The sequence below is a fragment of the Artemia franciscana genome, chromosome 9, assembly GCF_032884065.1.
Source record: "Artemia franciscana chromosome 9, ASM3288406v1, whole genome shotgun sequence".
In the NCBI taxonomy this organism is placed as follows: Eukaryota; Metazoa; Arthropoda; class Branchiopoda; order Anostraca; family Artemiidae; genus Artemia; species Artemia franciscana.
In genome coordinates this window covers 18,181,307-18,206,196 of record NC_088871.1, presented here as the reverse complement: position 1 = coordinate 18,206,196, position 24,890 = coordinate 18,181,307, and the positions used below count along the sequence as shown (strand labels likewise).

Genomic DNA, 24,890 nt, shown 5'->3' with positions numbered 1-24,890 from the left:
TTATCGTAATTTGATTGTAAAATTTTGGTTCAATCAGTTAGGGGGATCTAGGGGTGGTTTGAGGGGCACGTGTACCCCTCTCCAGAAGGTCAAAAGTTGCACTAATTAAAGAGGCGGATAGGCGAAGAACAGCACGGGAGCGCAAGTTCTGTTGGTACAGTCCACTGCCACCACTGCAATCAGCTGATCGAGGATGTCGCACGAGACCCTACTGCAAAAAGGTAGCATTTACAGCAAGGGTTTGAAGCTTCTTCGAAGATTGTGTTCAAAAAAAAAACAAAAAAACTTCTGACTATGCACGAGATATGTTGTTGTATTTTTGCAAGCCTCATGGCGAAATTTAATCAAATTTAATAATAGCACGGTTGTGAATAGTAATACGTACTGGGTGGGTCATCAAGTAATTAAAAGTTTTCGAGCTTACGTGTGAAAATTTGTGACAGCAATACTGGTGGCGCTGGTGCACAAAAATGTGAAAGGGGAAAGCCAAGGATTTAATTTTTAAAGTAAAGAGAGAGAAAAAACAAAACATCACTGAGAAAAGATGCGTAAAATAGCATGGTAGACGGTGTTAGGAGCCCCTCCCCCACCCATGAAAAATTTCCAATCGGATAATTTCTCCCCCACATATTCCTCCAGATAATCCTGGATGTTCATTAGAAAGAAAATTGAAAGTTCTAGTCACCTATTTAAGTAACAACAAAAGATTGTGCTATAGTGGAGTGGTATTTTGTGGCGTCAAACGACAATTTTTTTTTTTTACCCAAAGGGTGCTATAAAGCCATGGAGCGAAAATTATGAGATAGGCAATTAATTTCAAATTACCAAAAAACCACCCGTTGAGCTTTTCAGAGGCAGTAATATGGCGCAGTGGAGCACATGATCCTAAAGATACACGTAGTCCATACAAAATAAATGGTCAAAATATATATTTATTTTCAGCTTCATTTAACTAAGTTTATTCATGTTAGGTTTGATAAAATTACCTACGGTGGTATATAATTTTTCAGTATTTATTATGAAGGATACCCCCTAGTAGTTTCCATGGGGGATATCCCAAGAAATGGTTGGTTCGAGGAATCTACCTTGAAATCTTAGGAAACGATGCCCTTTTAAGTAGATTTTGATATTTCATGCCTTCCTCCTGATAAATAATTAAAGGTTTATTTTCCTCAAGGATGATTATCATTGTCGCAATATTTTTTTTTTCATACGAATATTGAACAAAGTATTCGCTTAGACATCTTACCCCACCTCCCCAAACACAATGACATACAGCCCCTATTTAATAATACATCACTGTGTTGTGAAGCACATCCATTTAGTTAAATAAAGCATTAAATTAAGCACCAGAAACTAAGAGTGATGTCGCCCTGCAGCACTTCTGTGGACATTACCACATTTTTCCACGGCAAAATCCCGCCTGAGAACTTGATACCCGCTAAAAATGTACCCCATAACCCTCTCTCCATGTGTATACTTGTGCATCCAAAGAAAAAGACAGACAAATTAGAATAAAACTGTTTATGAATTCATCGCAAAGAAAAGTCCGTATTTTTCTCAATAACAAATACTATCTGTAAATAACGGACAAATTGCAATGCTTTCAGGCCTTTCCCTGGGGAATGGGGTGGGAGGGGGAGGGGGTCATTTCATCCCTAGAGATTTATTGGGCCTTTCAATTATAATGAAGAAAGTGGCTATCTCCAAATTTCATTCGGATATCTTATAGGGAAAAGGAGCATGGGAAAAAGTTGCCCTCATATCTGTTTGATCACTTAAAAGGGCGGTTAAACTTTTAGTTTTTGTCTGAGTGAGCCCTCTCTCGATCTTCCAAGACCTTTGATTCAACACGATCATCCCTGGAGAAATAATAATAATAAATAATAAAAAAAAACATATATCTATGATATTTCTTTGGCAAAAAGTACACAGTTCCAAATATTTATAACTGAGAGTATTAAATCTTTACTGTAGGTTTCGTTGATCATTTTGTCGTTAGGGAGTGGGGCAGATACCTCAAAGTATGCATTTTAATAACAAATCATTCTAACTCTAATTGAGACTTCTGATAAATACAAAATTAATTTTAAAAAAGAGAAGAGTGAAGGTGGAAATTGATGTATAATCCTGTTTGATTTCCAGGAATATTTCTTGTCTACACTGTTATTATGAAAGTAAAGAGTAGCATGAAATCCCAAATGAGCAGAATTTATTTTGTATAGAAGACGGGCTCCCCCTTTCTCGCCCCCAGCCTCTCCCTCATGGTCTTAGAAACTTTAAAGGATGTACGTTTGATTGGAAATTGAGAGTTCTAGTCCTTTTTTAAGTCGATAGTGATTGGAGACCTACCATCCCCTGTGCTGGAACTGTTTTTGATATCTGGTCCTTTTGTTGCCCCTTGGGATATCTGACTGATGTCCAGTGTCCCTTGGGACAGCAGAGATGTCGCTGATTAAAGAAATCGTAGACTAATCTATCCAAATCCTAGGGCAAGGGAAAAGGGATCTAAAGGGGGAAAATCCTTTCTATTTGAAAAACATTACTTTCCTAGTTTTACTGTGTTTTATCTTAGTTTTTATTGCATTCGGGCCATTAGTCTAACATCCGAATGGAATTAACTGTCGTAAAAACTAGCTCTTGGATCATTTTCGAATATAACCTCCTAAAACTATCCGATATTTGGTGTACTAAAGGATGTATAGCTCCTAGGGTAACTTTTAAACCTCAACAAAAAATTTAGAAAAGTTTAAAATAAAAACACATAATTTTATTTCTATTCCAGGGATAGGGATAAAAATAGATCTAAACTTAAAATCCCTTAATGGGAAAGTTCTCTTTTCCTTCTTGTTTGGATTCTTATGCAAACTATTTTGAATAATCTTGTCAGGCTAAAACCAAAATTCAAACGCTGGACTGGGTTGCTGCAGCTGGGTTTGGGTTTCGGGTTCCTTTTTAACTATGAGAGATCCATCCTGCTGCGTCACTATAGGACTAGAAAAGGGACGCTTATAATAGCTTATCTCTTTTTCTAATGCCGCGATTTCCTTTTCATATTTAATAACATTTTGCTCTAAAAGTCTCCTGTCAATCATTTTATTAAGTCTGTACTTCTTAGAGGCTTCCACACACCTTCTTCTTTTTTCTAGTAAGAGTTTCTCTTCTTTATCATTCAGGCAACTATTCGACTTCCTTTGATGACTCTTTTCCTGAGTAGCTGTACTCTTCTGTTTTTTGTTTAGTGGCTGAAGTTCGATTTCATTATTTGAAGAGAGATCATCTACATGGTATTCAATGTGGTTTGATGGTAATTTCCTTTTTCGATATGTTCCCTGAGCCATCATAACTTCGTTTTCACGTAAACTATCAAAGTCACTATCACAACGATTTTCATCATATGTTTTTAGTGGCTTCAATTTATCTCCATTATCTTCGAAATTACTAAGATCATTTAGCAAACCACTTAGCTGATCTCTTGGCAAATCTCCATCACCTTTTGGTGGTTTCATTTTATCTGCACTGCCTTCCAAGCCATTAAGATCATCCGCGCTGGTAAGCTCTTTTAGTAACTCTTCATCACATTTAGTTGGCTTCAATTCAACTCCACTGCCTTCTATTGGATCAAAGATACTTTGTAGATCTCTGAATAAATATTCATAGTCACCTTCATCTGGCTTTAATTCCTCTGCAGTGTCTCCCAGGGTCCATAAATCAATGGCGGTTTGTAATATATTAGAAAACTTGGGACTGCTAGCTCCTTTTGTTTGCACAACTTGACTGGATTGTCCTGGCATTTCTACTTGCATAATTTGTTAAGGTAAATTGATTGTGTATAATGTATCCTGCTACAAATTAACTCTGGTACTGAACTCTGATGACACTGTAGCTGTATTTATAGCCGTTTATATGACGTCACCTACGTTTAGACGACGTCGTTCATGCTAATGACGTCATCTACATTTAAATTGGAGCCTTTGGATCAGACTTCGAGTTTGTTAGTATCAGAAAATGACGTCATCTAAATACTATTGCTGTTAGCTTGGTAACTTAAACTAACAAATAAATTTAATTTTCTTTTTTGGTCATACTTTTATTTTAAAGTGTATCAATTTTAATAGTAGTTATAACTTTATTTACGAAAGAAAGGAAAATAAATGAAACATGCTAAAATATATTCAATTAGAATCATCAAACTCATCAGTATAGAATTAGTAGACAACCTTTTCCTAAGATTTAATTTATTTCTTATAAACTATTTGACTTGTAATTAACACATATGATACTACAGCACTACCTGTTAAGAGCTAGCAAGAACAATTCCTTGTAATTCATACAGAGTAACATAATTGGAAAATATCTATAGGCTATTTACTTTTATTACAATTTTTTACTATGCATTAGCCAAACCAAAACATCATTCCAAGAGAAATACTATCTAATGGCTAGATTAGAAATAGTTAAAGTTGAAGTTGAACGGCTACTTATACTATCAAAAAGGAAATATAGGCTAGTTTAGACGATCTTGGTGAATGACACTTTCAGGGTTGACCAGGGCTTAAAATTCATTCTGAAAAGGTCTTCTACCAAGCTAATATCTCTACCAAGTTCTTATATTAATAAATATTGCCTATACTGGATTCCATTGTTGATGCAAAGACAAGTAGACCACACTGCTTGATGCCTTTTTGCTCTCACTAGGCCCTATAATTGTCTTGTTTGTAAATCAGATTTGGAGCCCTTAAGTGAATCCTAAAGTGATATTTATCTAATTTCTTATTTTTTACAAGCTTCCTTATTCTAGAAACAATGTTAAAACATTATAAAATGCTTAGCCTTCTTAGGCTAGGCTAACCTAGCATATAGCCTATTGTTTCAGAATGCAGAATGTAATGCTTTGCCCAGTAACCCCCCCCCCCCCCCTATCACACACATACTCATACATATACATTACTGTGCAAATACTTTTATATTGGCCAAATCATTTATTACCTTAAATAGCATTGTCCAGCAAAATAAGGATAAGAAAATTCTGTAGAATTGCTCCCGGGATATACTTTAGCCTGTAGACTCATCCCTGAAAGTTTCATTTTCCTAGCCTAACCCCTTTCCAAGATAGCAAGAAGTCACTACACTAGAATTTTACCACATCCCACCCTGACTTCCATTGCTTAATGGACCAACTCTTGTTGACAGCAACCTTAAAGTCATCAGCTACTACTATTACTAACAACTCACCACAGCACCAAGCTACCTGAGGCCAACACGGCTATATGCTCCTCCTCCATCCCAATCTATTGAAAGCCTCCCTCTTTACACCCTCCCAGAAAGTTCCAATTTCCTTTAAATCTTCCTTTATGACATCCTCCCACCCCTGATAAGGATCACCTGCTTTCCGTTTAGCCCTAGATGGTTGGAAAAAAGGACAATCTTTAGCAATCTGTCATCCTTCATCTGCAGAAAATGCCCTAGCCGTCTCAACCTTTCTTTCATTATAGCCGTAGAAGGCAGGATTGAAGCACACTTTTCATACAGCAGACTATTTGAAATACAGTCAGTCAGCCAAGTACCCAGATCAATCCATAGGCAATTTCTCTGTAAAACATTTAGTAAATCTTCATCTGCTTTTTGGAGCACCCATGCTTCAGAGCCGAAATTTGCAAGGACGACGAAATTTGGCAGGCGTATCAGGAATCAGACCAGATTAAATTAGAAATTGTTGTTTCCCCGATTAGACCGTCTGGGGGGAGTGGGGGGACGGTTAAATCGGAAAAATTAGAAAAAATGAGGTATTTTTAACATACAAACTGGAGATCAGATCTTAATGAGATTTGATGTTTGGAAGGATATCGTGTCTCAGAGCCCTTATTTTAAATCCCAACCGGATCCGGTGACACTGGGGGGGGGGGGGTAGGGAGTGGGAGCCTAAAATCTTGGAAAACGCTTAGAGTGGAGGGATCGGGATGGAACTTGGTGCGAAAAATAATCACAAGTCCTAGATACGTGATTGACATAACCGGAACGGATCCACTCTCTTTAGGGTAGTTGGGGGGGGAGGAGGGTTAATTCTGAAAAATTAGAAAAAGTGAGGTATTTTTAACTTACGAACGGGTCATCGGACCTCAATGAAATTTGATATTTAGAAGGATATCCTGTCTCAAAGCTCTTATTTTAAATCCCGACCAGATCTGGTGACATTGGGGGGAGTTTGGGGGGGAACCTAAAATCTTGGAAAACGCTTAGAGTGGAGGGATGCGATGAAACTTGGTGGGAAAAATAAGCAGAAGTCCTAGATATGGATTGACATGATCGGAACGGATCTGCTCTACTTGGGGGAGTTGGGGGGAGGGTTAATTCTGAAAAAATAGAAAAAATGACGTATTTTTAACTTACGAAGGAGTGATCGGATCTTCACGAACATATTTAGAAGGACCTCGTAACTCAGACCTCTTATTTTAAATCCCAACCGGATCCAGCGTCATTGGGGAGGGGGGCGGAAATCTTAGTAAATACTTAAAGCACGGAGATCAGGATGAAACTGGGTGGGAAGAATAAAAACAAGTCCAAGATACGTGACTGACATAACCGGATCGGATCCGCTCTCTTTGGTGTAGTTGGGGGAGGGGGGAATAATTCGGAAAAATTAGAAAAAATGAGGTATTTGTAACTTACGAACGGGTGATCAGATCTTAATGAAATTTGATATTTAGAAGGATCTTGTGCTTTAGAGCTCTTATTTGGAATTCCGACCAGATCCTGTGACATTGGGAGAGTTGGAGGGGGAAACCGGAATCCTGGGAAAACGTGAAAATTAGGGTATCTTTATCTTACGAATAGGTGATCGGATCTTAATGAAACTTGATATATAGAAGGATCTTATGTTTCAGATGCTTCATCTTTGACTCGAATCGGATCCGGGGACAGGGGGGTTGGAGGGGGGAAATAGAAATATTGGACAACGCTTACAGTGGAGAGATCGGGATTAAACATGATGGGAAGAATAAGCACAAGTTCTACATACGTGATTGACATAATTGGAATGGATCCGTTCTCTTTGGAGGAGCTGGGGGGGTGTGTGTTAATTTGGAAAAATTAGAAAAATTAAGGTATTTTTAACTTAAGAACGGGTGACCGGATCTTAATGAAATTTGATATTTAGAAGGAACTGGTGTCTCAGAGCTTTTATTTCAAATCCCAACCAGATCTGTTGAGACTGGGGGGAGTTGGAGGGCGAAATCGGAAATCTTAGAAAACGCTTAGAGTGGAGGAATTGGGATGAAACTCGGAGAGTAGAATAAGCAAATGTCGTAGATACGTGATTGACGTAATCGTAGTGGATTCGCTCTCTTTGGGGGTTTTAGGGGGGGTGGGGTTCAGTGCTTTGGCGAGTTTGGTGCTTCTGGACGTGTTAGGACGATGAAAATTGGTAGGCGTATCAGGGAGCTGCATGAATTGACTTGATAAAGTCGTTTTCCTTGATTCGACCATCTGGGGGGCTGAAGGGAGAGGAAAAATTAGAAAAAATGAGGTATTTATAACTTACGAGTGTGTGATCGGATCTTAATGAATTTTGATATTTAGAAGGACATCGTGACTCAGAGCTCTTATTTAAAATCCCAATCGGCCTTAAGCCGCTGATTTTTGTTTTTAAATCAATCTATTGATTCTTAGAATTTAGTCAGAGCTCATACCATATGAGCCCTTGGCTCTTCTGGCCTCGTCACAAGTGCCATATGAGCTCTTAGCTCTTGTTTTTTAGATAAAATTTGCTTGTATTTTCTTTCAATGGATCTGAATGATTTGCTGTTCAAACTTACAGCAATGCTCTCGCAGTTAAAAATAATTTGATTTATTCGTGTTATAACTCAAGCGAGTCTTGGCTATCTAATGACCATAGTTTGTACTACTACGTGGCAGGGGTCATTGACGACAATGCATATTCTTCAACGCTTAAAAACTAACAAATAGTTGACTACAAAATACCTAGTAACAAATACAACAAATTAAATATTACAAACATACAAATAAATCCGTTTGACAGCGCCTGTCAATCCGATTGACCGACTGCACAGCGCCTGAATAAACAAATCAAACATGTTCCATTATCCATCATACTGACATTTTGAGACATGTTACCAAAAATAAGAGGGGGGAGGAGGAGCAGGGGATGATTTAATTAGTAAAAATTATCTGAAAAGATAATTTATTTCCATTATTGACTCCCTATGGATCACCCGTTTTAATGGAGTTGAACTCTTACAACAGGGGTTCTCAACAAAAGGTATCCATATCTCTTTGAGACAAGAGAACCAACTGATCGAAAAATAGAACCCAATCTCTGCATAATGGTGTTGGATTTCTTGGCATATAATACTCCGATATTATCTGATATATAATACTCTGATATTAGAAGGATTGTGATGACATTTAAGTTAAAGGATTATCAATTTGGATAAGCCCCGTAGGACATGATGTCAATGAAAGGCTAATATTCTCTGGCTTTTATGATCGAACATCATGCAATAAGAGCAGTTCAAACTCAATGCAGTGATAAATAGAATATTTATGAAAAGCGAGGCAACGATTAACAAGTTCAAGTGTTATAGATAATCAGACAAAATGTAACAGAAATATAGCTTATATTTTTCTCTAGTCTCTAGAGAGGCAGTATCCTCTCCAGCCTGCTGAAAATCCACTTTAAATATAAAAAAAAAGAAAATTTGGAAAACGATATTTTCTAAACGCTGAGCTATAGTCCATAATAGTATATTATGCTCAAATCTAGAAGAAACCCAAAGGGACAAATACAATTGTCCTCAGAACCAGCAGTTAATACAATGGCACCAATAAATGAATCTAATGTAGAAATGGATTCAAAGACTCACTGTTATCGTTCATTGTTCAAAGCAAAAGGACCTAGGCGTGATTTGTATTGCATTCTCAAAACCTGTTTCCTAAAAAAGCAATAAAAAAGCTAAAAAAGCAATATCCGGAATAATTGAACGAAATTGGATATGATTTGTTGGAGATAATTAATTGCTCATGAACTTGATACTGAATTAAATTGGATACGATTTTTGGATGTGTGGGCTTGATTGCTAGAATTTTTTTAAGCGTTATAGGACTTAACACACGCTCAGCATTCATCCCGAGCGAATACAATAATAGTCAGCAGTGACCAAAAATTTTCGGAGTACTTTTTGCATTCAGATTTGGAGTGATAAACCAATCATAAGGTGATTACCAAGGTCACGTGGGCCTACCTATTCAAAGTTAATTGCAGTTGTTTTTATTATATATTTCAATGGTTCACTTCACAAAGGATGCTGTTGTTCTAGAAAAATTCAAAAGTTATACATCATGGCCACGCCGAGTGTTGGATACAATTAAGGCCAAGAACAAAAAAATATCCTATGTTGTACTTTGCTACGGAAGCCATGAAAAAGTGACAACAACAGCCTTTGTTGGCATTTTAAAGGAGGCTAAGAAGAAAAACGAATTAGATGTTGCGAAAGCTTTTGCGGAATTAGCTGATTTTCCTAATAAGCATCTCGAGATTAGTGATTCAAGTTTACCCGATACATCGGTAAATTCAGTAAATTCTGCTTTATTGGACTTGGACACACTAAAATCAAATACCCAGAATGATATTGAAAAAGAAGTTCGTGAAAAAGTTGGAATATCAAATAGTGCAGATATGGTTGACTCTATTATTTCTCAGATTTATGACTCTTTACTCGTCCAGTATTCGACAAACTTTGATGAGAATGAAAACCAACTATGGGCTCTCCATAACGCGAACCTAGCCTTAGAAAACAGGATTGAACAGCTTGAATCCCGTCTTGATGATATTTCACGGTGTTGACCACAGTGGGGTTTTCCCAACTCTGAGTGTGTTTTGAATGTGATACAGATAAAATGCAAATTTTAGATTTTTCTTTGATCGCAATAGTTTTTTATTTAAATTTCGAGCAAATTCTACTGATTTGGGCACCCTTGTAAATGCGAAAAGCGTCCTGTGCCTGTGTTGGTTGCGTTCAAGTCTGCTGAAACCGCAAGAAAGGTGTTTGCATGTAAGTCAAAGCTTTCTTGGTCAGGAATTTTCGTTACCGAGTACCTAACATCAAAAACGAAGCAGATTCTTGACTTTGCCAAGAGTAAGCTAGGAAACAGAAATGTTTGGTCGAACAACGGAATGATTGTTGGAAAAGACTCAGCGGAAGGGATCCGTAAAATTCAAGCTATGGCTGAAGTGGTCCGTTTGCCGAATTCCACCACATAATTTTGAGTTTTGTAAATTATGTCGTTGCATTACTTGTATGCTTGTTTTCCCCTTTGTATTTTATAGCCAAAACTTCGGCTCCTTTCACGTTTCTCTCTTTCTTTTCCCTTCTTCTTTCTGCCTATCAGTATAATTATAATTATTATTATTTATTTTTTTTTTTTTTAGTTGAACAAAAGGAGTCACCTTCTTCAATGAGCGTGAATAGATATGATGACTGATGACGCTTTAAATGAAATTGAACAAAACCAGTTTATTCTTGGAAGCCGAGCTCGTGATACACTTGCGGGGGATGATGAATGCATCAATAATTTTTCGTTGAATTGTCGCCCAAGTAATTATGTGAATCCAAATAATCTTTAAGAGTATTAATAAAAAAAAAATAAGTTTTTCAACTGAAAGTAAGGAGCGACATTAAAACTTAAAACGAACAGAAATTACTCTGCGTATGAAAGTGGCTGTTCCCTCCTCAACGTCCCGCTCTTTACGCCAAAGTTTGACTCTTTCTCTCAATTCTACTTTATAAAACAGTAAATAACTTCAGCGTAAAGAGCGCCCCCCCAAAAGCCATCTTCATATTTAGAATACTTTTCGCATTGACTGAAATCAGAGAATCTTGAACAGATATACTTGAAGGTTCTACCACTCATAATATTTCCATTTTCTGGATATTGATTATCCAACAACACCCCAAGTTAACAATCCTAACCTAATTAATCAAATCCTTTTCAATTTAAAAATACAATCGTTATTTTACACAAAGGGAAACTTTTTCGGCGGAGAATTGTCATTGTCAGGGGAGAATTTTCCACGAGGGTATTTTTCCTTGGTAGAATTTTCCGCGGAGGATCTTACACAGGGGAAAGACTGGGAATTTTCCACGGATGTTTTTCGCAGGATAGAGGGGGAGAGGATCTTCCGGAAGAAGAATTTGTCAATTAGGATAATTTTTGAATACTTTCAAGTTTATAATACGATCGTTATTAATACACAAGGAAAATTTTCCATGGACGAAAATTTTTCGGGGGGCGGGGGAAGGGATTCTTTGAATATCCTTTCTTTTGAGATCGCAGCCACGCGCGATAGGCGAGCAAGTTAATATATAATTGATATTGATACTTGATTATACTTAGAGTGATATTTATATAATATAAAATTGTTTGTATATTTTATAAAAACTGACTACCTACCTGGTAGTCAAGCCGAGACAGCATTGACTCGCACTGAAGACCTTTACTGAAAACCTTCAGTAAAGGTCTTCAGTAAAGGTCTTCAGTAAACGATGGTTAGCATTACCTAATTGTTAAAATGAGACACATGTCTTGGAATAAATTCTTCAAATGCTAATTAGATATGATAAAATATGACTATTCGGAAAGTAATAATGAAACAAAAACAATATTTGCGGTAAATAAATAATTCATAGCTATTCAACATGGAAAGATTCGACACTGTCCTTAATACCTTCTGATCTCTGCCACTTGTTATAAAGGGGGTAAGCCAAATAATTTGAAAACCACTGCCACTAGTTAATCTTTTCCTTACCTAGAGATAAAACGCAGCTTGCTTGAAAAGGATCTAGCTTACCTTTTTCCAGTCCAGAAGATAGTTTCCTTATATTTGCCAATTCCAGAAGTAATAGAGTCGAACCTAGGACATAGTACATGCAAATTTACTTTATGGAGAACAAAGGAAAGCAGATAATAGTTTTTCTTTATTTATTTCTAATATAAAAGGTAAAAAATATTCATGAAAATATAGGGAGAAGGCTAAAAATTTGTGTTACAATTTTTTAAATAAAGATACAATTTTTTTTCAAAATATAGCAAGGGGAGGCATATTTTGTTTATTTCGTCGTTTCCAATGAGAATACCAATACAGAAAATCTAGGAGCCCCCCCCCCCCCAAAGTGGCACCCCTGATCAGAATCCATTATTTTGGGGTCATTTCTTAATTAATGTTTTTTAATACATAAATAAAAGTGCAACTGAATCTGTGTTTCTACACAGTATTACAGCCTGGTCTGTGGACTATCCAAGAAGAGAGGGGAAGAGGATTAACAGGTTTGACCCCCTGTTCCCGGATTATTTTTCCGACCCCTGAATTCGTATAACTTCAGGTAAAGACAATTTCTCTAAAAAAAATTAAAGAAAAATTCTCCGACTTGTAAATTGCACTTAAAAAAGCAGATAAAAGCCCTAGCCCCCCCCCCCACTAAACAAAGATTCTATTGGTTAACCCACCTCCCTAAAAAATTTATTTTGGTAGCGCCCTCCCGGGACAAGATTCTTGAACATGGTCCTGCTAACAGCGATAGAGAGCATACACACAGTATTTACTTAGTAAACTATTTACTAAAATAAATACTATTCCAAGTATGAAAAAATGTTTTTCCACGAAGCGTTGAGTAAGAAGGAATCAATATAAAAAAGTATTTCAAGGTTGTGAACACTTGTTATTCTTCATAGTAACGCCAGTTGTTATTGTCCTTCGCAAAACGTAAACTAAGAATTTTCTTTCCAAACCTTTAACAAGGAATCCTTGGAAGTATTGATTTCAGCTTTTTTTAATTTGGTGATTATACAACAGGTTAAATATCGGAGCCTGGTGCATTAGAGGATACTATTTCTGACTTTCCTTTGTTCTTTAAGACCTTCTTAATTTTTCTACACCTTCAATTTGTAGCTTTTAGATACACAAACATATGTATATATATATATATATATATATATATATATATATATATATATATATATATATATATATATATATATATATATATATATATGTATATTTGTTACCGTCAATGTCCAAAATCTGGTTAATGTCGACATGTGACCGGTGAATGACCGAAATTTCTTTTTCTCAGCTTGAATTCAACTAGCTTTGAAAATCAGCTTTTTCAGTCTTATGCGAGCTATGATAGTAAAAGTTCAAGTTAGGTTAGATTAAGTTAGTTTAGGTTAGATTAAATTTGATTTTAATTATCAGAGAGGGGTTAAAAACCAAATCTAACTAAACCTTACCTTAAACTGAAAAGTTGACTTACAATGCTGACTAAATCCAAGGAGAAAAAGGTATTTCGGACATTCCCAGTGAATGTCGACATTCATGAATTTCGGACAGTCACGGTAAGATATTACATATATATATATATATATATATATATATATATATATATATATATATATATATATATATATATATATATATATATATATACATATATATATATATATATATATATATATATATATATATATATATATATATATATATATATCAAAAAGCTACTTGGCTTATTCGATCTGAAGCAGAAAAAGATAATTCGCAATTTTAACGTAAATTTATTTTGCGCTCGCTGAGCCACTTTTAAGCGGGTTTTACAATACGTGCGTAATTTTCTATGCAAAGTGGTTAAATGATATTAAGTTAAGTAAAATTTTTCACACTTAAACATGTCCTCTCACACTAAGCCACTGAAAAAACCCATAAAATCATCATAATCATCGTATAAAATCACCAGAAATATCACATGCAAACTATTCAAAAACTAAAAATGTGGAACGGAGGTTCAAGCTCTGATCAAGCGTGAAATATTTTTTTTTTAGGACTTTTATTTTTATTAATTTATTTTAAAATTGTTAGTCATTCAGCTTTTTTTTCACGCCAAAGAATCATGAACTAAATAAAAAAAGATAGACATTTAAGAGTTGGGAGGGGATAGTTTATTAGATAAGCAAGGTCTTAAGATTTTGATAGCTAAAAAATAGGGCTATTTTCTGACAAGACAGAACTATGAATAGCTACAAAAATACCCCAAAAAAGGAATAAAGTGGTTACCAATAACAGAGTTCTAATAAATTCGTTCATGATTACCGCAAAAAAAAATCGAATATTGCCTAATTAAGGTAAGGTAACCAGTTGCTTAGCTCAAAGGTGAACTGGGGTTCAAGCCCCTCCCCATGGAATATGAAAATTCCACCATTTTCTGAGGATTTTTTTTTGCAATTGCTAACAATCCATGTGTAGTGATATATTTAACCCATCCAAGATAATATCCTGCTTACAATAATTACTTTACTATACTCACAATTATTTGCTTCTGTTCGATGTACTAATAATCTACCCCTCCCTTCCCCCTAATAGAAAATTAAATAGTCCAAATTACATATACGTATTGTAAATTCAATAATTCTTCTTATTAATTTAACGGTAAACAAGTGGCAAGAAGAAAAGAGACGTCCTATTGAAAATATAATGAATATGCATAATTCGGACAATATATTTGTCCATTAGGGGACGCGAACACGGTGAAGCAATGCACATTTAGGAATGATAATAGTAAGTATTTTGGAATGCTTTATAGAAGTTTCCAGAATTTTATGTTTCCTTATGGAGAGTGAAACCATTAAATATTTAACAAATAAATAACTGACATATTGAAGGCATACTCCTCTTTACTAAGCCAATGCTAGATCGCTCCCATTGATTTGCAACTTATTCAGGTAATACATCATGGTTGAAACATAGTTGATGTTTAAAAAGTTAATGTTTTGAAATATCTCTTATGCTGGTTCCGGTTTTAATGCATAAAATTTCAATTTAGAAAAAAATGATATTAATAAAAAAAGAATAAAAAGCATTAGGAGCATACAACATTTTTTTTTTTCATCTTAATTTGGGGTGTTATTCCTCGTTTTGAAAACTATTTCAGGTACGTCAAGAGTAAATGAAACACTTCATAGCAGAAGCTAAACAAATCTCAAGGTTACAATTCTTCGATATGATTACTCTCTATTATATGCTATTAAGCTGCTGACATGACTTCGCAAAAAAACTGGCTATTTAAAAAACTAAAAACAATAAGTCATATCATAAAAACAAAACGAGAGTGTAGTTTTCAACCCAAAAATAAAACATTTAGTCTAAACACCTGATACAAAAAAAAAGTAAAAAAGGAATACATTCTGGCAGATTACCTTAATATTAAATTGAAATACTCCAGAGGCCTTTTCAGGAACGGGCACCTTAACTTGGAAAGGATGGCGAATCTCTGAAACATAAAAAGAATAATTTATATCTAATCTAGAATGGAGCAATAGATTCATCCATGTGCAGAAGTGCCAGGGCTCATGAGCCGGTGCCCATCCCCTTTGAAATGCTGAGATGTCTACAATTTCTTTATTCAGAGCAAAACGTATGCATTCTCCTTCACTTGTTAAACCGGTTCTACCCCCCCCCCCAAAAAAAAAAGAACATTCTCGTGTATATGCCTGGTGAGATGGAAAGGAGTGATAGGCATGCATAAGTAAACTGAAAGTTTCCATTCCCAGTTTAAGAACGTTATACAGCAATCATCTCTCAGAGAATTCTTGTAATTTACTTTTTTGCCTCACTACACATAATTCCCTTAAGTGAAATATTTTTAATTTTTTGAATTAATCCTTATTTTTATATTATTATCATGTTGATGTAAAAGTCAAGTGTAAATCAAGTGCTCTGATTTGAATACCTAAAAAAATACTAAAGTAAGACATGTTTAGATATAACCTAATTTAAAATTTAAATTCTACAATAAATAAAAGTGTGAGCTTTCAGCAAACTTTTGTTTGACAATAATATTCCTGATAGGCTTTACAAGGCACATGAAAATTACCTCCAACACCTAAATATGCCAAGCAGCAATAAAGAAAAAAAGTAAAAACTCAGCAGCCAAATTGTTTTTCAACTTTTTCCCTAATCCAAGAGACAAAACAGGTAAAGTTACGAAAATTATAATTTTGGATATACTCATTTATGAAGAGCAAATCTACTACCTGTGCACCCCCTTAGTCAAATTCTTTATCCATCTGTAAGTGTAAAATAGTCTAATCCCGACATTTTCACAATTACAATTTTTAATCAAAGAGGAGCACATTCTCCATATTTTGTTTTCTATTGATGAGAAAAAGCCCAGCACCAATCTCAAGCCCATTTTGCAGGAATTAGGAATTTTGATGTTTTTTGCTGAATATTTTGTGTTTATTGGTACTAATAAAATCTTTTCTTGTAATATTTTCTTTTCCAGGTCTACAGATATTTACAAATTATATAGGTAGATTACTCAACCCGGCCTTCTACCAGCAAGGATATTTCTTCTGCGAAGCAAAATTTCAGAAAATAATACTAATTTGACGCAGAAAAAACAAATCAGAAATTAAGCGTCTTATTACACACAGAATATGACATTAAAGAAAACACAAAGGCAAAAGTGATTAAATTGGAACATTGTACATGCATAGCTATGCGAAATACTACAAGATTCTATTTGATGTCAAGGGTATAAAGTCGTTTTTATGGTAATTCACCTTTATGTTTTTACAAACTCGTACTTTTTATTCATTTTCACCTTTGTACTTAAGGTCAATAGTGTAAATTGGTTAAAGTCAGTAATCCTGATCACTGACCCAAAAACACCATAACCAACAACTATTGAATGATGGACTATATTATTTGTTTGCGCCTCAAACTGACATGGGGTTTTACTCTTCAGAGAAAATTCAACTAATAAAAAAGAGAAAGACGCACCTTCAACCTTTGTCGTCCCAAATTTTTCTTGTGATTCCTTATTATATGCGAGAAATGTAAGTATTCTCGCTTGATAATTAAGAGTGACTTTTAAAACTGAATCGGGCATAAAACGTTATATACTTTGGAGTCTGTACCAAAAATGTCCGACGCATCGACAGAATAACTTTTCGATACCACCCTGACTTTCGCCCTAAGGCTGAAATCTTATCATTAAGACACTTCAATATTTTTCCATTGATTATTAGGCGCGTATGTATTGTTCTTGCTTTTAAGATTTTTTAAATAACATTGTTTCTTTGAGTCAATGATTTTGTTATATTGAAGGATTGTGCCAAAAGTAGCCTACTGCATGGCATGGCCTAAAATCACATTGGCTAATTTCCGTGTCCGTTTCAAAAAAGTGAAGCTCCAGGTTTTTAAGTCGTAAAAAATAACTCCGCACATCTGTCACAATCATAGTAAGCAATATTTTCTATTCTGCGACCTTTCTAACTTCTCAAATCATAAAACCTATTAATTCTATGAATTGGACTGGGATTGCTACACTGGAATTCTAAGTCGAAATAGATACAAATATTACACACGTTGAAGACAAATCGCACTTTTGACTATAAAGAGGTACACAAAATTCAAGGGTCCGGTTGAAAAGGCAACCAAGAACGCTTTCTAAAAATTAGAAAAAAGTGCTTTTGGCAAAAGTTAATCATTAAAAAAAAGTAAAGGAACAGAAAAAGAAAAATAGACTACCAATACTACCAATTTTCTCTCTTTTTGTATTTACTGTTTATGAGTAAGAGTGGGTTTTATCCACCACCTTTACATGCCATGGACTCTTTGAGGGGATCAGTGCACTGTATTTGTTGAATGATTTTTGCTTATTTTGTTGGAAAATATAGTTACGATCATCTTAATCTAGGATCTGTAATTAATTTTATGACTTCCCAAACTAATACTAAATGACATTGATATAAATTGGAAACCGGTTTGTAATTGTAAGCAACTTGGCCCATTTGTAAATCCTACTTACAAACATGTTATAACAGGGGACTTGTCAATAATAAAGCAAGATGATCTTCAAATTATAATGAATAAAGGGGCTAATTTCCGTCTTTCTCATCATCTGAAACCATCGAGTGTTCTTGATGGCTTGGAAAATGATTTTGATTTATTTATTGATAAGTGGTGTAAGAAAGAGAATAAAAATAAAGAGAGTTTTCAAAGTTGGAAGAATTTAATTATTAGTAGAATAAGAAATAAAATATATTCTAACTTAAAAAATAGTAACACTAAATCATTATTTTATAATGCGAAGATTAAACAAGCAATTGCTAATCTAAAGAATGAATTTGTAATTGTGCCAGTGGATAAAGCTAATAATAATTTTGCCATAATTTGTCAGAAGCTGTATTGTGATATCTTAAAAAGGGAGTTATGCACAACTAATGTTTACGAAAAGGTAAATATAGAGGATGAGAATTTAATTGAAAAGACTGAAGAAATACTTTTTAAAAAATTTAATATTAAAATAAATGACAATGATAAAAAGTTCCCTTTCCTATATTGGACAGTAAAATTTCATAAGAATCCCCCTAAACCACGGTTTATTGCTGGAGCAGCTACATGTCCAACCCGCATTGCTGCTACTGACCTCTCTTTAATTTTAAAGGAAATTGTAAATAAACTTAAAACCTATTGTTCTGGTATTAAAAAATTTTCGAATTTTAATCCATATTGGAGTGTTAATAATTCACTGCAGGTGATAGATTCTTTAACAATGGTTTCAGCTAAAAGAATTGAGTCTTTCGATTTTGCGACAATGTATACTAATTTATCACTTAATTTAGTGTTTGATAATTTAAAAACTGTTATCAAGAAATCTTTCCTCTTATCTAGTAAAAGGTTCTTAAAAATAGACATTTATAATAAAAAAGCTATATGGACAAACTGCTTTAATACTACAGTTAACTTGAGATGTTACAGCTTGGATATGATTTTTGAGTTATTGGAATTTGTTTTATACAATACTTATATAAGATTTGGGGGTGATTTGTACAAGCAAATTATGGGAATTCCCATGGGGGGGAATGCCAGCCCATTTATAGCTGACTTGTTTTTAAGTCAACTAGAATATAAATATATGATGGATAAGAATAATCCAATTAATTTAAAACATGCTTTGTCAAATAATAAAAGATATTTAGATGATATTTTGGTCTTAAATTGTAAGGATTTCATTGATATTTCTAAAAATATATATCCATCAGAGCTTATTCTTGAGCCTAGTCATGGCGCTGGTCATGAAGATCATTTCTTAGATTTAAATATTAATATTTGTGATAATAATAAATTAAGTTTTAAAATGTATAATAAAACGGATGATTTTGATTTTGAAGTGATTAGTTTCCCATTCCCTGAAAGTAATATACACTCAAATATCACATATTCAGCGTTTTTCTCACAGTTACTTCGTTATGCAAGGATTTGTAGTAATTATATTGATTTTAAAATTAGATGTAAAATCTTAAGCCAAAAATTGATATCAAGAGGTTTTTCTGCAAATAAATTAACTTGGCAATTTAAAAAATTTAGTTTTCATTATAGCGAACTTTTAAATAAATATCAAAAGAATTATCTAGAAATACTTAAAAAATTTTTTAACTAATTTCGGAGGTTCGAGAAATGTTGTCACAGCGCCATTTATTTTGAATTGTGTTTCTAATTGAGCGGATTTTCTTAAAAATTAGCCACATGGTAAAGATGAATTCTATAATTGTTTAGTTCATTCAGGTTTTTTGCAATGTGTTAATATTTGTGATTTGGTAAAATTTATAATATTTAGTTTACCTATTGTTGCTAAAGGGAGGGATATATTAACAGGATAAGCTTGTTTTGGTTTTACTTGGTTGTTTTACATTTGCTGTTTTTTTTTTTTTCATGGACATGTATTTTGGGGGTGATACCTGACGTGGGGATGCCATGGATATTCTGTGGTAGCCACAACACTGTGCTGGGTAGAGAATTTAGAGTGGCGAAACCCTATATAGGCCAGTGTATTCTTCTGATGAGCCCTTATGTTGGGTGTTGCCTCTGAATTATTTGTCTATATTATTTTTTCTATTGTTTGGTAAATGACGACTTATACTTATTGACGACATGACTGCCTGTCCATGGATTATTCTTTATGGTTGATTGTGTGTGGCTATGCTGTTTGACCTATGTGATTGTATGGATGAGTAGGGTTAAGGCCCCATTCAAGTGCTGGTCTATAATCACTAATTTAGGAAAACAGTCTTCCTTTTCTCCTTCTGTCTCTTTTTTTTTTTTTTTTTTTTTTTTTGTGTTTGTGCTGTTGCATTGGTGATTTCTCTTTTCATGATATAATCTTTTGTTAATTACATAAGGCACTAGATATAGCAACTTCCTTTAAAATGAGCCCTTGAACAGTTCCCTATTATGTACTAGTTTTTTTTTTTCTCAAAAAAAGAAAATACAAAGAAGAAAAAGCAAGAGGAAAAAAGAGGACCCATCAATGATACTCATGTAAAAAAGTGATTTCCCTTGTTGTTCAAGATAGGTGGCTGTAAATTTCTCGAATGGGGTTTTCGGCAATGTCAATTCCAACAGTGAACTTTTTGTTTCAACCCAACGCCATTTTTGAGTGGCTTCAAGTTATCATTCGAAATTCCCATAAATTTATTTTTGCAACGAACTTATACTATTAAGACTAATCATAGTGATTGCTACCATTCCCGAACAAGCTACAAATGATGGGCAGTGGTACGTTGTTTACTAGTTGCAGCTATTGCTACAACCATTGATAATATACAAAAAAATCATTAGGTCTATGTATTATTTTACAATACTTGCAACACATGTATCGTGTACATCATATAGTAAGAGATAAGCAGAAAAAACTGATTTTCCTTTATAAAACAAAGCGAAGGAACTTACCATCTTTGTTGCTGGTGCTCGAGTCACTCTCATAGCTTGCTTGAGCTAATCGCTGGCAGAAGTCTAAAAAAGGAAGGGCATTGCTTAGTAAGATGAAGTAAAATAGACGTACAAAAAGTAGTACAAAGGGAAAACATGAGAAATACTAAGGATATTCGCAAGCATTAAAAAAAAATCATGAGAACCACTTTTTAATATGAGAAGCTTGATTTAGTTTCTTCTTAAGATCAGCAAGAATCACAAATGAGTTACCCTTCTCATTATAAATTAAAAACGCTTTATCTTAAAAAAGACTCATGTTTTTCAGCGTGGGAATGTTTTAGTTGTTGTTCTTCAATCTATGATTCAAGCCTACCAAGCCTAATCCTTGGAAGCGTATTTCAATAATGCACCACCTATTGCTTTTGGTTATGTTTATGGCATCAAATGCCTGATGCATCAATCCACAAAAGAAACAACGTGCTCTTGGACTTCTGGAAATATTAGAATATGATTTTTTGTGCCCATGCCTTTGGGGATCCTTACGTGACGAACTAGAATCTTATCCATCCTACAAAAAAAAAATGAAACTAAAAAGATATTGGACTGAAGGTAAAATTTCCACATTCGTCAAAATGATACACTAGGTATACATGTGGAATTTGTTTCTGAACTAGCCTATGTTCTGCATAATATCCAACCTTCCAGATCGTCTATGGAAAAATAAACGTTATCTAGAATTGCCTAAAGGGCTATAATAAGGGAAAGGTAGAGATGGCTGATATCGTTCTGTGAATGAAGGATACCAGATTGCCAAAGGTCGTCTTTATCGGCCAAACATCAGACGAAAAGCAGGCGACCCCGGAATCAGGTGGGGGAATGTCGCGGGGAAAAATTTAACGGAAATTCGAACTTCTTAGGGGGGCGTAGAGGGAGTTTTGAATAGACTGCGATGGAATAGTTCGCGCAGCTATGTTTGCCTAAGGCGGCTTGGTGTTGCAGTGAGCTGTTAGTACTAGTAGCAAAAGTAGTGTTGCCTGACAATCTTGTAAAGAAAATACAGAACCAAAGTAAATACATTAATAGTAATTATTGAACTCACCTCTTTTTTATTTCGTTTTTTTTGTGCATTTGGCTGAAGGTAAAAGCTCCATATTTGTCAGAATGATAAATTAGGTCTATGTTGATATTTGTTTCTTAGCTAGCCTATGTTTTGCATAACATTCATTCTTAGCTAATTTATAATAGAAAAGATAAATTGGTCAGATTTCAGAAGATTGTATATTGACCCAAAGAAATTTAGACCTTACATTATAACTTAAACTGTAGTAAATTAAAATGGAACCTGCTTAGTTTTTTTTTCCTGTTAAGTCTGCGTTAAAGCGCCAAAGATTTCCAATTATTCAGTCTTATATTCTCCTTATGGTATTCTCGTTACTTCTATAGACCGAGTTTCATTCGACTAGAAAAATCTAACATTTGTTGAATGGAGATACTATGTAACCATCTCACCAAGATGCTTAGTTTCATCCCCAGTTGAAAACATTAGTCTTGAGAAAGTAACTGTTTTTTTTTTAAGTTAGTAAAACCTGACATTTTTGGCTAGACTAAGGTGAGTATATATGCCAACATTTTACTAAAGGAATCAAAATCCAGTTGATAGCTATGATGAGAGATCATAAACTGATATTTACCAAAAGCAAATTATTAATTTAAAAATACCTTTTGCAATACTTATTCATAATTTAAACTTAGATAGCTTACCAACTGGCTTTCTGGACCAATGTTTCACTGTTTTCTAATGACTATAAAAATTTGCAATAATAGAAATGATCGTGAAAATTATCTATTTAAAATTTTTTTTTAAGATTCAAAGTAAAGATTCAAGTAAAGTAAAAGTAAAACTCAAAGTAAAGTAAAGTATACTTCATATTTGACAGATCAACTTCTTGAATTTCTGTACATTTCATTTCTATTTATGACTTGGGTTTCGTTTCCACCTACCTTTTTTTTTAGGTACTTAGTCCCAGCTTGAATTTAAAACTCGTCAAAATTGAAATAAGAAGGCAATTTATAGGAGAGAGAAAGCAATTTATGAAAGAAATCATCAAAATCGTTAGAGGCGTCCACCACCAGAAGAAAGAGCTTCAGCAAAGATTTTACCCTAAAATTGAATCCTCATAAATGAACTCACAATACAATCACAACTCGATTTCACATATTCACCAGAATAGGAAAGAAAAAGGGGAAAAAATTATTCGCCAAAAATATAAAAATCGTCAAGTTCGAAAGAAATTATAGAAAAACCCATAATATATCTGAAATTCTGGAGATAGGAAGGGGCTACATCCCGCCTTCCCTTTCTACGGGTATGTCTGCGCGCAGTCATGGAAGCTAACATTGCCAACCCAAAATCATTCCCAATCTCATTCAATTTTTATGCGTATAGATCTTTTTGTTATTACGAATTCTTGCGGGTACATGCAGTTACAACTCAATTTTATCCAAATCGTCTCATCTGCTCTAGAATTTTTGGAGCAAGATAACATCTTAACATCCCATAACAGGATGTTAGGGAAACTTGAACTTCTTGAGAGAGTGTAAAGAGGGAGGCTTTAAATGGGTTGGGCTGGATGAGAAGTGTGACGCTTGCTATTAAAAACCTACATTCTTTTTTACAAATACTAATCTAAAAATGTCAGCTCAAGAATGCTCAACTATACTTCTGATCCAAAGTTTTACGCTGAGTTCAAAAATGAAATAATTTTTCTTTCATCGACCACATTTTAAAAATGGTTGTTGTAATTTTTTTCAAGGAAAAAAATATAATGATTTTGGAAAGTTGTTCCCAAAACCATTCTCTAGGCCATCGCCAGAAGTCATACCATTTTTTTTTTCTGTTTTTTTTTAGGCACAGTCTTCAACATAAAAAATACTATCAGGCAATTTCATAGAAAACTAAAGGCAATTTATCTACAAATCCAGAACATTCAAATTCCACAACAGAACACGTAAAATTAGCATGAATTAAATTTGCATAATAGAAGAATTCTAACTGTCAATTCGGATTCGACTCAATATTTCTTCTAGAACTCCATTTTCGTTTAGTTCTTTAAAAAAATCAACAAAGTAACGTTTAAATTCACAAAAGACCTTACCAGTAAGATCTTTAACAGTTTTCCCACCCGCCTGGATTGTCCTCCAAACCTCATTTTGTGTCACATTCTCTGGTAGGATACCAGCAGACTTCATCTTCTCAAGGTTCTGACGAGCAATACTTAATAATTTGGCTTTATCAAACCGTGGAGATGTGCTACGAGACCGGTCACGAGAGCTCCTTCTAAAACAAAAGAAAAGGAATAACATTTGATATTCAGAAATAATTTTTTAAAATAACGTATATAGAGGGCGGGGTTACCCTACCCCGAGGGCATAAGAGTGAAAACCATAATTAAAAGCTAAAACACAAAAATCTAGAGGATATGAAAATAAACACAGAAAATGACGAGCTAACCACTGCTGAACATAAAATTAAGCAGGTGACAAGATAGCTCTTCTGGGTAATTTATTTAAATTTACTTTCAGTTGTGTATGGTCCTTTTTACCTGTAAATATTTGAAAGTTTAAAAATTTTACACCATCTTTGAAGTCCTGGTTAGAGTAATTCACTTTTTTCTCAATTGCATATGATTTTCCGCACCTTGCGGTTTTTGTTTGATCTGTTTTCTCATTCTTGCTCTTATGTATTAATCTTCACTTATTGCTGAAGAAGTTTCCTTAAGGTCGAGCAAAAATAATTGACTTTCAATTTCAATTTTATTTCAGCAAATTTCTTTCATCCTAGTTATTCCTACAAGTTCTATTAATTCAAGACCGTATCTAAAATACATACCTTATGCCTTAAGGAAGGATTAAAAATTGACCTGGAGGCTAGTCAAACAAAAGCAATTTTTATTAAACCATTTTTGGCTGCTTTACCCGCAAAGCTTAACATGTTTTATTACTTACTTTATTTCCCTAATAAAGGAAAAACTAATATTCACTAAGATTTTTCGCTAAGCTGCAAATAAAATTTCTATTTTCCCACAGCACCCTCCACTACATAAAC

The 24,890-nt window shown here is 34.3% G+C and overlaps 1 protein-coding gene across 1 annotated transcript in view; it reads right to left on the bottom strand.

Moving 5' to 3' along the window:
- Window positions 1–24,890, bottom strand: part of LOC136031085 (protein Son-like) — a 65,974-nt gene that overhangs the window by 23,869 nt on the left and 17,215 nt on the right. The window contains exons 5-7 of the mRNA XM_065710357.1: window positions 23,941–24,122; window positions 20,804–20,866; window positions 15,262–15,335 (exon numbers count right to left, since the gene is read on the bottom strand). Of these exons, the coding sequence (XP_065566429.1) occupies window positions 15,262–15,335; window positions 20,804–20,866; window positions 23,941–24,122 (319 nt within the window). The remainder of the gene's footprint in view (window positions 1–15,261; window positions 15,336–20,803; window positions 20,867–23,940; window positions 24,123–24,890) is intronic.